This window comes from Aedes albopictus, chromosome 2, assembly GCF_035046485.1.
Source record: "Aedes albopictus strain Foshan chromosome 2, AalbF5, whole genome shotgun sequence".
NCBI lineage: Eukaryota > Metazoa > Arthropoda > Insecta > Diptera > Culicidae > Aedes > Aedes albopictus.
Window position 1 is genome coordinate 17,414,417 of NC_085137.1, and position 12,558 is coordinate 17,426,974.

General features: G+C 49.0%; 1 protein-coding gene and 1 long non-coding RNA gene across 2 annotated transcripts in view; one reads left to right on the plus strand and one right to left on the minus strand.

Moving 5' to 3' along the window:
- The first annotated feature begins 215 nt into the window (after window positions 1-215).
- Window positions 216-12,558, plus strand: part of LOC134287428 (uncharacterized) — a 140,263-nt gene continuing 127,920 nt past the window's right edge. Inside the window, exon 1 of the mRNA XM_062849237.1 lies at window positions 216-1,915. Coding sequence (XP_062705221.1) covers window positions 487-1,915 — 1,429 coding nt within the window. The 5' untranslated portion in view covers window positions 216-486. The remainder of the gene's footprint in view (window positions 1,916-12,558) is intronic.
- On the minus strand, window positions 8,410-10,201 carry LOC109422252 (uncharacterized). The gene is made up of 5 exons (XR_003893689.2): window positions 9,572-10,201; window positions 9,423-9,517; window positions 9,217-9,361; window positions 9,046-9,155; window positions 8,410-8,990 (listed from the first exon to the last, which is right to left on the minus strand). It is a non-coding gene; the product is annotated as an uncharacterized LOC109422252 (long non-coding RNA).

Below are 12,558 nucleotides of genomic sequence, written 5' to 3' on the forward strand. Positions count from 1 at the left end.
AAATCGCTTTGCACTCGTCGTCGAACCATTCGTTTCGCCGACTCCTTTCCACGTACCCGATGGTGCCCTCGGCTGCGTCGTTTATGGCTACTTTTACTGTTCTCCAGCAGTCCTCTAGAGGGGTCACATCGATCTCAGCCTCGTCTGACAACGCTGCCTCGATATTCTGCGCGTATGCTGATGCAACAACCGGTTGCTTCAGACACTCTAGGGGCAGCAGGGACGAAAGTCCTGGGGCCTGACGCACCCCCCGCTTGCGAGTCAGCCGCGTAGTCGCCGGCTAAGAATAGGACTACTAACCCCAATTCAAGGTGGCAAGCGACCCGTGCTGAGGAATGAGTGATCGAGGGGGTGAAAAAGATGCTCGATCTTTAACGGAGCCTGTGGGGTACCTGGGCACCCCCCACAGTAAGCTGTCCCTTACCGCGTTAATGCAGGGCTCTGGCGTGGTGGACATTCTTTCCCGTGCGACTCGTGGGATTAATCATGAAATCAAACAAATCAAGCAATCAAAATTCAGGTGGAAGTAGTGGTGGGATCAACCCCTTCGCAAGAAGCGGGTTGATGAGATCTCCGACAAGGAGAAGTGAGGAGATAGGCGCTGGGAGTTGCGTACGCAGCTCAAGCGTGGGTGCTCCAGTCCACTTCCCGGCAAGCCAGCCGGTGGAGGTTATGGACGGAGCGTGGATGTTGAGGGCCGTCAACCGAGGATCCAAAGGACGGTCCGCAATAGAGGTGGCTGAGCAGCAGCTTGGCAAAATCATCGACTTTGCGTCCACTAAGTCGAACATAAGCAAGGACCTGAAAACGGCCTTGCTTCGACTTAGGGCGTCGATCGACGATGCCAAGCAGGAGCACGCGGCACTCGCGTTGCTGACTGCTGCAGCAGCGGAGCCTGCAAATGAGAAAGTGCCGAAGTTTACCCAAACGGAGGCCTTCTCCTTCGCAGGAAGTCCAAATAAGGCGGAAGCGACTGCTCGCGACAAACGGGGCAAGCAATCGCAGAAGCGGGCGAGGCAACCGTCAGGCGAGGAGCTGTCTGGCGGTGCCCGCAAGGCCAGGCGAATCATTACCCCGAAAGTCGGTAATAATGCCGGAAGGTCGGACCCCAGCCAGGGTTCCCGGAAAGCTGGGAAGGGTGGGCCTGAAAAGGCTGGCCCGTCCCGGAACGATGGGAACAAGGGGTTGCGACCGCTAGTGGGCCCTCAACAGCCACAGAGTAGGGCGATCCAAGGGGAGGACCCCCCTTGGACGAAGGTAGAGCGGAAGAAGAAGAAGGCGAATCCGCAGGTAGTAGCGCAGGACGCCAAGCCAAGGCGTAGGAGGGCAGGTGCCAAGCGCGAGAAAGGCGACGCTATCGTCATCAAGACGGAACAGTCCAAGTACTCGGACGTCTTGAAGATGATGCGAAGCGACGCCAAGCTTGAGGGTCTTGGAGCCGACGTACGCAGTATTAGACGTACTCGTACGGGCGAGATGATCCTGGAGCTGAAGCGCCAGAAAGAGCACAAGGGCGCCGCCTATAAGAGGCTGGCAGAAGAGGTCCTTGGTGAGGGTGTGCAGGTGAGGGCTTTGACACATGAGGCGACTCTGAAGGTCAAGGACATCGATGAGATCACCGAAGTGGAAGAGCTCGTCACGGCACTGCGGCAACAGTGCGATGTGCAGGTGGCCGCCGCAGCCGTTAAGCTACGGAAAGGGCCAGCAGGGACACAGGTAGCTTTGGTTCAGCTACCTGTGGCGGACGTCAAAAAGTCCGTTAAAGTAGGGAGCATAAAGGTGGGTTGGTGTGTATGTCACCTGACATTCCACGAGCCACCAGAGGTTTGCTTCAGGTGTCTGGAACCAGGACACAAGTCGTGGGACTGCAAAGGCCCCGACAGGCGCAAACTGTGCAGGCGATGCGGCGCTGAAGGTCATAAGGCCCAAAGCTGCACGAGTCCGCCCATCTGCATGATCTGTACCGGGAAATCCTCGAACAACAGACATCCGATGGGTGGTCCAAGGTGCCCGGCCTTCAAGAAAGCCGCAGTGAACAACAAATCACAGTGCAGGTAACGCAGCTGAACCTGAACCACTGTGATGCGGCTCAGCAACTGCTTTGTCAGGCAGTTTCTGAGTGGGAGACGGATATCGCCATCATATCGGACCCATACCGAGTACCCGCCTGCAACGGCAACTGGGTCGCGGATGGGACCAGAAAAATGGCGGCGATATGGACGACGGGTAAATACCCCGTTCAGGAGTTGGTGTCTACTACCTATGAGGGCTTCGTGGTCGCCAAAGTAAACGGGGTCTTCTTCTGTAGCTGTTATGCGCCTCCGCGGTGGCCGATCGAGCAGTTCACGCAAATGCTGGACCGCTTAACGACCGTGCTAACAGGGCGGAGGCCGGTGGTAATAGCGGGCGACTTTAATGCCTGGGCCGTGGAATGGGGAAGCCGTTTCACGAACCAGCGGGGTCAGATCCTGCTAGAAACACTGGCCATCTTAGATGTCGACTTGGCTAATGTCGGTACCAAGAGTACCTTTAGTCGGAATGGAGCGGAGTCAATTATTGACGTGACCTTTTGCAGTCCTGGCCTAACAAGTAGTTCGAACTGGAGAGTAGATGATGGCTACACTCACAGCGACCACCTGGCGGTTCGCTACAGTATCGACTACAATAACAGCAGACAGCGGATAGAAGAAGAGGCGGCTAGGTCAAGGCCAAGCCCTCGCAGGTGGAAGACATCATACTTCGACGAAGGGGTATTTAGGGAGGCGCTCCGCCGTGAGCGAAACTTAATCGGTTTAGACGGCGACGAGCTGGTAGCGGTGCTCTCACGTGCGTGTGATGCGACCATGCCTAGGCGAGTCCACCCTAGAAATGGGAGGCCACCGGCTTACTGGTGGACCGACGCGATTGCGGACCTGCGCCGCGCCTGCCTAAGGGCTAGGCGGCGGATGCAGCGAGCACGATCAGAGGAAGAGCGAAACGAACGGCGGGTGGTGTTCGCCGCTGCAAAAGCCGCGCTTAAGACCGAGATAAGAGCAAGCAAAAAGGCCTGCTTTGAGGGTCTCTGTCAGAGTGCCAATACGAACCCGTGGGGTGACGCCTACAGGATCGTTATGGCCAAGACGAGAGGTGTGATGGCTCCTACAGAGCAATCTCCAGAGATGTTGGAGGGGATCATTGGAGGACTTTTTCCGCGTCATGATCCTAGTCCTTGGCCTCCTTTCGTAGGACAGCCGGGGACTGGGGCTGGCGATGAGGAGAGGGTCACCGATGTGGAACTTGCGGGGATAGCTAAGTCCCTTAGCGTAGGTAAGGCCCCAGGTCCGGACGGAGTTCCGAACCTGGCCTTAAAAGTAGCTATTGCAGAGGCTCCCGAGATGTTCAGGTCTGCTATGCAGAAATGCCTGGACGAGGGAGTTTTCCCAGAAGCTTGGAAGAGGCAGAGCCTGGTACTATTGCCAAAGGCGGGGAAACCACCCGGAGACCCGTCGGCATATAGACCAGTATGCTTGATTGACACGGCGGGGAAGGTGCTCGAAAAGATCATCCTCAATAGAATGTTGCGGTTCACCGAGGGCGAAAATGGTCTTTCGAGTAACCAGTACGGCTTCCGGAAGGGGAGGTCCACCGTAGACGCTATCTTGTCGGTTACAAAAACCGCCGAGAAAGCACTCGAGCCTAAGAGGAGGGGAATTCGCTTTTGCGCGGTAGTGACTCTGGATGTAAGGAATGCGTTTAATAGCGCCAGCTGGTCTGCTATTGCCGATGCGCTCTTGCGTCTGGGGATACCGGAGTACCTGTACAAGATTCTCGGAAGTTACTTTCAGAATCGTGTACTAGTCTACGACACGGAGGTGGGTCGGAAGTGCTTTCACATAACCTCAGGAGTCCCGCAAGGTTCCATCCTGGGTCCGGTGTTATGGAATGTCATGTACGACGAGGTGTTGAGGTTAGAGTATCCAGTGGGAGTGGCGATTGTCGGATTTGCCGACGACATTACGCTCGAAGTCTACGGTGAAACGATCGAGGAGGTAAAGTTGACTACCAACCACTCGATCAAGGTTGTGGAGGCGTGGATGCGGTCCAGGAAACTGGAGCTGGCTCACCACAAGACAGAGGTGACGGTTGTTAACAACCTGAAGTCGGAGCAGCAGACGGAGATCAGTGTAGGAGACTGTACTATCCTGTCAAAGCGCTCCGTCAAACACTTGGGCGTGATAATCGACGATAAGCTTACTTTCGGTAGCCACGTCGATTATGCCTGTAAAAGAGCCTCCACAGCTATTGCGGCACTGTCCCGGATGATGTCCAATAGCTCTGCGGTGTACGCCAGTAAGCGCAAGCTTCTGGCTAGTGTTGCTACATCCATACTTAGGTATGGCGGCCCGGCGTGGGGCACCGCGCTAAGTACTAAATGCTACCGACGGAAGCTGGAAAGTACTTACAGGCTTATGTGCCTGAGGGTTGCGAGCGCGTACCGTACCGTGTCACACGACGCTCTCTGCGTCATTACTGGTATGGTGCCTATCAGCATTCTTATCAGTGAGGACATGGAGTGCTTCGAAATGCGCGGCACAAGAGGCATACGCAGGACTGTCAGGATGGCCTCTATGGTCAAATGGCAGCGCGCGTGGGACAGCTCCACCAAAGGAAGGTGGACCTATAGGTTGATACCGAGGGTAGATAGTTGGATTAATAGGCGCCATGGGGAAGTCACATTCCACCTGACACAGGTCCTTACAGGTCATGGTTGCTTCCGACAGTATCTACACCGTTTCGGGCATGCGGATTCTCCCGAATGCCCAGTGTGCAATGGTTTAGAGGAAACGGCGGAACACGTTTTGTTCGTGTGCCCGCGTTTTCGCACAATGCGTGACCGCATGCTTGCCACATGCGGGGAAGACACAACTCCGGACAACTTGGTCCAGAGGATGTGTAGGGATGAGTTTGGCTGGAACGCCGTTTCAACGGCTATTACCCACATCGTCTGGGAGCTACAGAGGAGGTGGCGCGTGGACTCGGAGAATGGCTAGTCCAGATGCAGTACAAGAGGTGGTCCAGGGGTTCGGAGTCGGCTTCGTAGGTCATACCGGTGCCCTGCGGTCGAGATCGACCCTTACAACGATTAAGTGGCCGCGGAGAGGAAGTCCCGGTAGCGGTGCTGTCGTGGCGTCGGTCTACTGGGTTGGATCCGAGCCCGCGGTTGGAAAGGGGTCCCCGGCAAGGGTCGGGGTAGGTGAGATCCTGCTGTCTGCAACCTACGGGTGCATCTGATAGGGCCTGAAGGGTAGTGATACCCTTCCTTGCGGGCAGGTCAGATCGGGTTGCACGTGGGCATCAGTTCTTGATGTCCGCTCAGCAGTAGGGCGCGGGCGGGGTTGACCCTGCCCGCCTTCCGAGGACAAAGGGAGTGGCGAGGACCACTCGGGAAACTGGCTAAGCGCCAGCATGCTACCGTGATGGACTCTCCAAAGCGAGTCATCGATGTTCGTTGCTGCAGGCTACGCAGCTAACCTTGTGGGTGCGATGTGCACTAGCCCCTCTCTGAAGCAATACCTTCTTGGTGGTTCCGGAGAGACGTAGGGTTTGGCGACCATAGGAATGGTTTAGTGGGTACGAGGAGAGAGTAGTCCTGGATTTTACTTTTGTTGTAGAAGACAGCCTGTCAGACCTACACTACCCTAACCTTCTGTTAGGGTGTCTGTTGAGCAGATTATCCCCCTATGGTTTAGAAGGAAAAAAAAAAAAAAAGACACTCTAGGTTGTTGTCGCCGGTACCATACATTGTTTATGATGGAATGTTTTGGGCGCAGTTTAACTATCACCACCAGGTAGTGCTCGGAATCGATGTTGGCGCCACGTTAGATCCTTATGTCGATAATGTCGAAGGAGTACTGTTCGTTAATAAGATCGTGGTCGATTTGCGCTGTGGTGATCTCCAGGTGTAACGATAAGGGAGTATGTGTAGGTAAAAAAGGATCTACGTATGACCATATTTTCGAAGGCGGCGAAATCGATGAGTCGTAGGCTGCTTTCGTTCGTCAGCTGATGGGCGCTGAGCTTTACAATCTTTGGTCTGAATTCCTTCTCCTGGCCTACCTGAGCGTTTAGGTCTCCTACGATGATCTTGACGTCCTGGCGTTCGTGCTGCGCATAGAAATCGTCCTTGTCATCATCAGTGCTTCCGGAGTGTGGGCTGAGCACGTTTATTATGCTGAAGTTGAAGGATCGGCCCTTGCTCCTCAACCAGCACATTCTTTCGTCGATCGCCCAACGATCGATCACGCGCATCTGCATGACGCCAATCACTACAAAAGCTACATAAGCTCGCTGCAGCTTTGGTAGATGCTATTATAACCTACAAACGTTCGCACCATGGATTCTGTCCAACACACCTGCTGCAGCTCCACGATGCCAAACCCACGGTCCTTCAGTACATCGAAGAGTATGCGGATTCTCCTAATGAAGGTGAGAGATCGGCAGCTCCACGTACCGAGATTCCCATTGCATGTCCTTTTTGTTCACTGAGGTCGTTGACGTTGGTCTCGGTTCGTATTATTCTGTTGCTGATTTTGCGTTACAATGTTTTTTTTTCACGGCTGGCTCGTAGAGCCTGACACCAATCCCCTACTTTCCGGAGGACCATAGTGCATAGTTGAGCTTGGAGTGCTTCCCTGGCACTCGGAAGTTGATCAGCCACCACTACTATGAGGATCGAACGCAGTTGTGAGACGCTCCTCCTAGAGAACAGACGCTCAGGTTTGCAGCAGTAAACCCCCCATTTCTTGTCAGGCTAAGACCAAAGGTCCCACTTGGTTTGTTTACCTGATTTACCCTAAGGTTGCTTGCTGCCCTGTTGGTGCCACGCGGAGGTAGGGAAGGGATAGGAGTTGCTGGGCAGGAAATACCTTCTTACCTTCTATAGCGGGTATCAGGGTGTTTTCATTGGGTTTCAGAGGATTTCAGGAGCATTCCAAGGGTTTCAAGGGTGTTTCAGGTAGTCTCAGGTATGTTCCAGGAAATTTCAGGGAGTCCCAGGGGCGTTCCAGGGGTGTTCCAGGTAATCACAGAGAGGATTATTTCAGGGCATTCCATTAAGTTTCAGGGATGTTCCAAATTGTTCTAGCGGATTTCAAGAGGTTCCAGGACCGTTCAAAGGATTTCAAAGGGTTTCAGGGGTGTTTCAGGAAGTTTATGGGCTGTTACTAGGTGGTTTAGAGCATCACAGGGGCGTTCTAGGGACATTCTAAAGTTTTCAGGAGCATTTCAATTGGGGTTCTGGAGCGTTTCAGGGTCATTACATGAGGATTCAGTGGTCCCAGAGGCGTTCTAGAGGTATTCCAAGGGGTTTCAGGAACGTTCTATGGTGTTTCAGGAACGTTCTATGGTGTTTCACTGGATTTCATGGGATTTCTGAAGCGTCTCAATAGCTTTCAAGGTAGTTTAGGGGCGTTCCAGAGAGTTTCAGGAGTATTTCCAGGGGATTACGGATGATTTCGATCACCTGGCAATCGTTTCACTCATTTGTCAATAACTCAGATCAGATGCTTAATATTTAAATATGATGTTTCTTGAGGAATCGACTGTTGTTATTATGTTTTGAGGTTATGGCTTTCAGTCTTGGGAAGAAATAGTCAAAAACCGATTGTTAAGTTTTCATCCGACGTTTCGGGCACTATATTGTGCATTTCTCAAGGAATTAACCACAACGGAGCATAGTTAATTCCTTGAAAAAGGCACAATATAGTGACCGAAACGACGGATGAAAACTTAACAATCCGTTTTTGAGTTTTTCCCCCCAAGACTGAAAGTCCATGACCTCAAAACATTTAAATATGATGATCAGCAAACTTGTAGAATAATGTTTTTCCTGAAATGCTTACCAAGGACGCCACATTGTAACAAGAACAGCATATTTTAACCCTTTCATACCCAACCCCGCCTTAAAACGAGGTGTAGTTTGAGAATTTTTGCAATTTAAAAAGATTCTAAAGTATTGGAGAAACATCTATTGGAATTTCGAAAGGATTATATTGGTGAATCTCAAAAGCAACTCTTGGAGAAATTTCAAGAGTAGGCCTTGGTTAAAACCCCTAACTATTTTCTTAACCCTCCTTTTGATTGATTGATGGAAGATTAATTATCCCAGAAAGTGTGTAATTCTTGGAAGCATCGTGTTGAATAACGGACATGAACAGAACATTTTTCTCCTTCCCCGCTGTTGGGGGACAATTAAGCCCATAAGCTGAACTTTTGTGGAACACAAAATCGGAAACACACTTGTACTTCTAATTGAATTTGATTTCCATTAAATCTCATGTTAAAGTCTTTCTAATAGCTCAAGTAAAGGAGTGGAGCAAGACCCACACTTCAAGGCTTGTACACCAACAAATCACATGAACAATCGTCAAATCATTTCAATACATATATTCTCGACCCATATTGTCCCTTACATTGGTCATACCCCTTCTAAATTGGCCCTAACTCCTGTTTTGTTGCAATTATATCATGCACGCATATACTTAAGTCTAATTTGACGGGTTCTACTCACGAACGTTCAGCTCGAGGTGCCTGCCACCAGCACAGCGCCCGTTGCCATTCGAATCTATCGACGACAGCTGTCCTCCAGTTGCGGCCGCATCAGTGGACCCCGCAGGCCGGATGCTGACCCTCTCGTCTTCGGTGGTTGCCTCAGCCGGTGTGCTCTGCCCTCGAAACTCTCAGTGCTCCACCCGTTGGCACGATAACGGTGTTCACTCTAGGGCAGCCGCACGTCTCGCCGCCTGGCCAAACCAAATCCTTCTCTCGACGCAGCTTCGACGTCGCACTGGATCAAAACTAGCGTTTGTCTTCGATACCGCGGTGGCTCGCCCCGCCGTGGTGCGATCGCTCTGGTCGCAGCTCTTCTCGCCGCTGGCAAGATGAAACGCCACTTCTTCCTTCGCTGCGGTGTACCCGCGTGATCTGGATGAGAGCTGTAAGTAAACAAAACCCTGTCGAACGACTGGTTATCGCCTGTTCGTTCTCGAACACCTTGGTTTAACTCACCCTATGTAGGGGTTTTGTGGTTTGTGCCTCTGTTTTCCGCGACAATGCACCTGCACTCGCTATTGTTGAGGTTATGGTCCGGATGCCTCCGTGGGTACGATTGAGCGTGCCTACATTGAAAAGTCGAAGTTTCTTACTTTCGGTTTGGGTCTTTCCCGAGATTCAACTCACCATACAAAAGAGCAAATATCCGACTCGAATGCGTGATCGCCTTCCCAGACCGTTCGTCGTCGTGCGTCCAAGCTCCCCAGGTACTAATCGTCGTCGGGCCGCCACGTGGTAGAAAGTGGTCGAACGAAACGACCGGGTCTAGCGCCTGTGTAATTGGTAATTTAAACGTGATTTCACTATTCCTTCTGTAGCAAAATATCACTCACCGTCGATTAATCCTCTTCGCTCGCTTGGAAGAATCAAGCCAAACGTGGTTTTGTCGCTATTCAATCGGTGTTCCATTCATCAGGTGACTTTTGTTCTGCAAGGAGAGTCATTAGCGTGCTGATGGCCATCTTGAATCTAGCCAACTTACGGTATCTTGGGAATTTTGCGACAACTTCGCGCAAGATGCCCCTTCAGAACGACGATGATCGATGTTGGGGTGTTTTCCGCCCCAGCGACTTTCCCAGTTGGAACTAACGGTTTCCTCTCCGTGGACAAACGACGGGCCTACCGACCACCGGTGTTTCGATTACCGACGTGTGCGAACGATCTGCGAGGACTGAGGCCTGAGCCTGCGATGGTGAAATGTGGCTTGCGTGCCGACGTCTTCTCTTCTCTTGTTGTCTGCCTGCGTGTGTGATCGTTGGTTGGCGTCGTCGTGCTTTCTGTATTACGCATACCAGTAGAACCCGAACGAGCTAGGGTCAGACCACTCGTTTCGCCGTGTGCAAGCCTTCTCTTCGCTTCGTCTCGCTCTGTACTGCCGATCATCATTAGCTGGCATGATTTTCAATCATTGATGTTCGTCTGTAGTGTGTGTGCTTCGCGGTGGCTTGAGTGCAGCAACGATGATGGCTTGCTGGCTGGTGGTGGCTATCGGGATCTTGCAGGGGTTTTCTAATTTTCGTTTGCGGAGCATCTTATATGATTTGACTGTTTGATTGTTCTAATAATTAATTGAACCCACATCAAGCTACAAATATCCATAAACGTAACACTCATTTACTACGAGAAAATAAAATATTTTTACTGGATGTCTGGAACCCAAATGTTGAAGGCATCCTTAAGCTAGTTCATTCCAATGTTTACTACCGATTCACTCTAACTGTTGAATGGTTCGCTTCAGTAGTAGGAAATTGAAATTAACTGCTACAAATTTATCAGATTTTCATTTTCAATCTTCATAGAAGTTTCAGAAGGGTTTCGGAGGGAATCTCAAAAGACCCGAGGGTTCCTTAAGGCTTCTAAGGGTGATCATGATTTTAAGGGTGTTTCCGAAATGTACCTGTGTGCCGGGAGATTCATGAAAAATTTATAGGGGTTTCAATGAAGTTTAACGGGTTTTCAGGGGGATTTCAAGATGTTTTAAAGTTTCAGGTGGTATTAGGAATATATCCACTGGGACGCCCTTGAAACCCCTGAAATTCTATAAAAATCCCTGAAGCCTCTTGGAAAACCCAATGGCAGGGATGCTATATATACATATTTATCTGTTACCAGCTTCCATGCAGATTGAGTTTTATATGAAATGCAGATCTTTATGCTAGAGGGGCCATTTTATTTTTGTATGGGATACAGATTTTACTCTCAAATTTTGTATAGGATACAGATTTTTGAAAAGAGTGATTCAGATTTTTCAAAAAATCATCTGGCATCCCTGCCCCATGGGACCGACGAGATACCTTCTTGAACACCTCTGAAACTATCTGGAACGCCCCTAAAATCCTTGAAACGCTCTACAAACCCAATAAAACTAGCTATAACACCCAGGAACGTCCCTGAAACCCCATGAAACGCCACTGAAACTCCCTTGAAAAGAACTGGAAAAACTTGAAATTAGAAAGCACGAAATGTTACCAATTAACAAATTGAGAGATGAAATATGTGAAAAAGTCACGTTCTCTTAGGATTCGAACCCACGACTCCGTATTTGATAGACTGGCGCTTAAACCAACTAAACCACAGAACATGAAGCGATTTTGCGGAATAGAAAGCCAAACTGACTCCGAAACCATACCATGACCACTCCTTTTTTTACAAATTCATCTCTCTTTCAGCTTTGATGACAATCCACCACACATTCGCGATTGTCCCCACTAACTACAAGTGAGAGCGAATTGTGTTTTTTTTTTCATATAAAGCCCTGGAATGCTTCTGAAACTCGCTGCAACCCACTGCAATGCACTGAAACGCTCCTGGAACCCCCTAGAATACCCCTGTAAGAATGTTTTCAATCACCTGGCAATCGTTTCACTCATTTGTCAATAACTTAGTTCAGAAGCCCAATATCAATCCTCTTATACCAATTTTTTTTTATTTTAATCTAATTATCTTTTTTCGTCATCTAAAATTGATTTAAACATGTTATAGAAGATGATTCGTTTTATTTCGCAATTTTGTGAATTTTGATTTTAAATTTTTATTTTTGAACATCCTCAAACTTTCATTTTTTCCTAGAAGCCTATTTAGGCCTATTTATTTTCCGTGTAGTTTTAATGAAAATAATTTTAGAATGATATTGACTCCTCTAAACTATTGAACTTTAATTGAATGTTTTGGAAAAAAAAAATAAAATATTTTAATTGTAGCGATCCAATATAAAACAAACTATGAGTTCTGAATGGTGACTAAAGCATTAATATTTCTATGATTTTAAATAAATGTAAATACGCTTAACCTTCTTTTTGCATAACGCTTAGAACAGCTCATTAACGTAGTGTACGGTTGGGGTAAAAAATGATCCCAATGCCAAAGGAGGATTAAAATTATTACCTTTTAACCCTTTTTTGGTATAAATGCCAAGTCTTACCTCCTAAATCAGTTGTTTTGGACTACCAGAAGCTACGTTCAAAATTTGAGCAAAATCGGTTGAGCCTAAGGGGGCGCTCAAAACGCTTCAAGTTTGTATGGGAAAACTTGGCCAAATGTATGCAGAAATTTTAAGTTTTCGAATTTTGCCGCTAGGTGGCGCTGTAAGCGTTCAATAAATAAACCCTTTGGTATTATTGTAGGTGACTATATGCCAAACAACTTTGTCCAAGACCGCGAAGTGATCCGACGGCTGTGAAAAAAGTTATACCCTAGGCAAAGTGAGGCAAAGTATTGAGATTTCATTATTCATATTATTCCTTTACATGTGTTGGAAAAACAACAATAAAGTTTATCCCATACAAACTTGAAGCGTTTTGAGCGCCCCTTAAGCTCAACCGATTTTGCTCAAATTTTGAACGTAGCTTCTGGGAGATTTAGGAAGTAAGACTTGGCATTTTTCGCAATTTTTTGTTTTCCATATAAGTGTAGGCCACCTTAATGGAAATCCTTGATAAACATTCTGAAAGAATCTACAGCAGGAAGTTC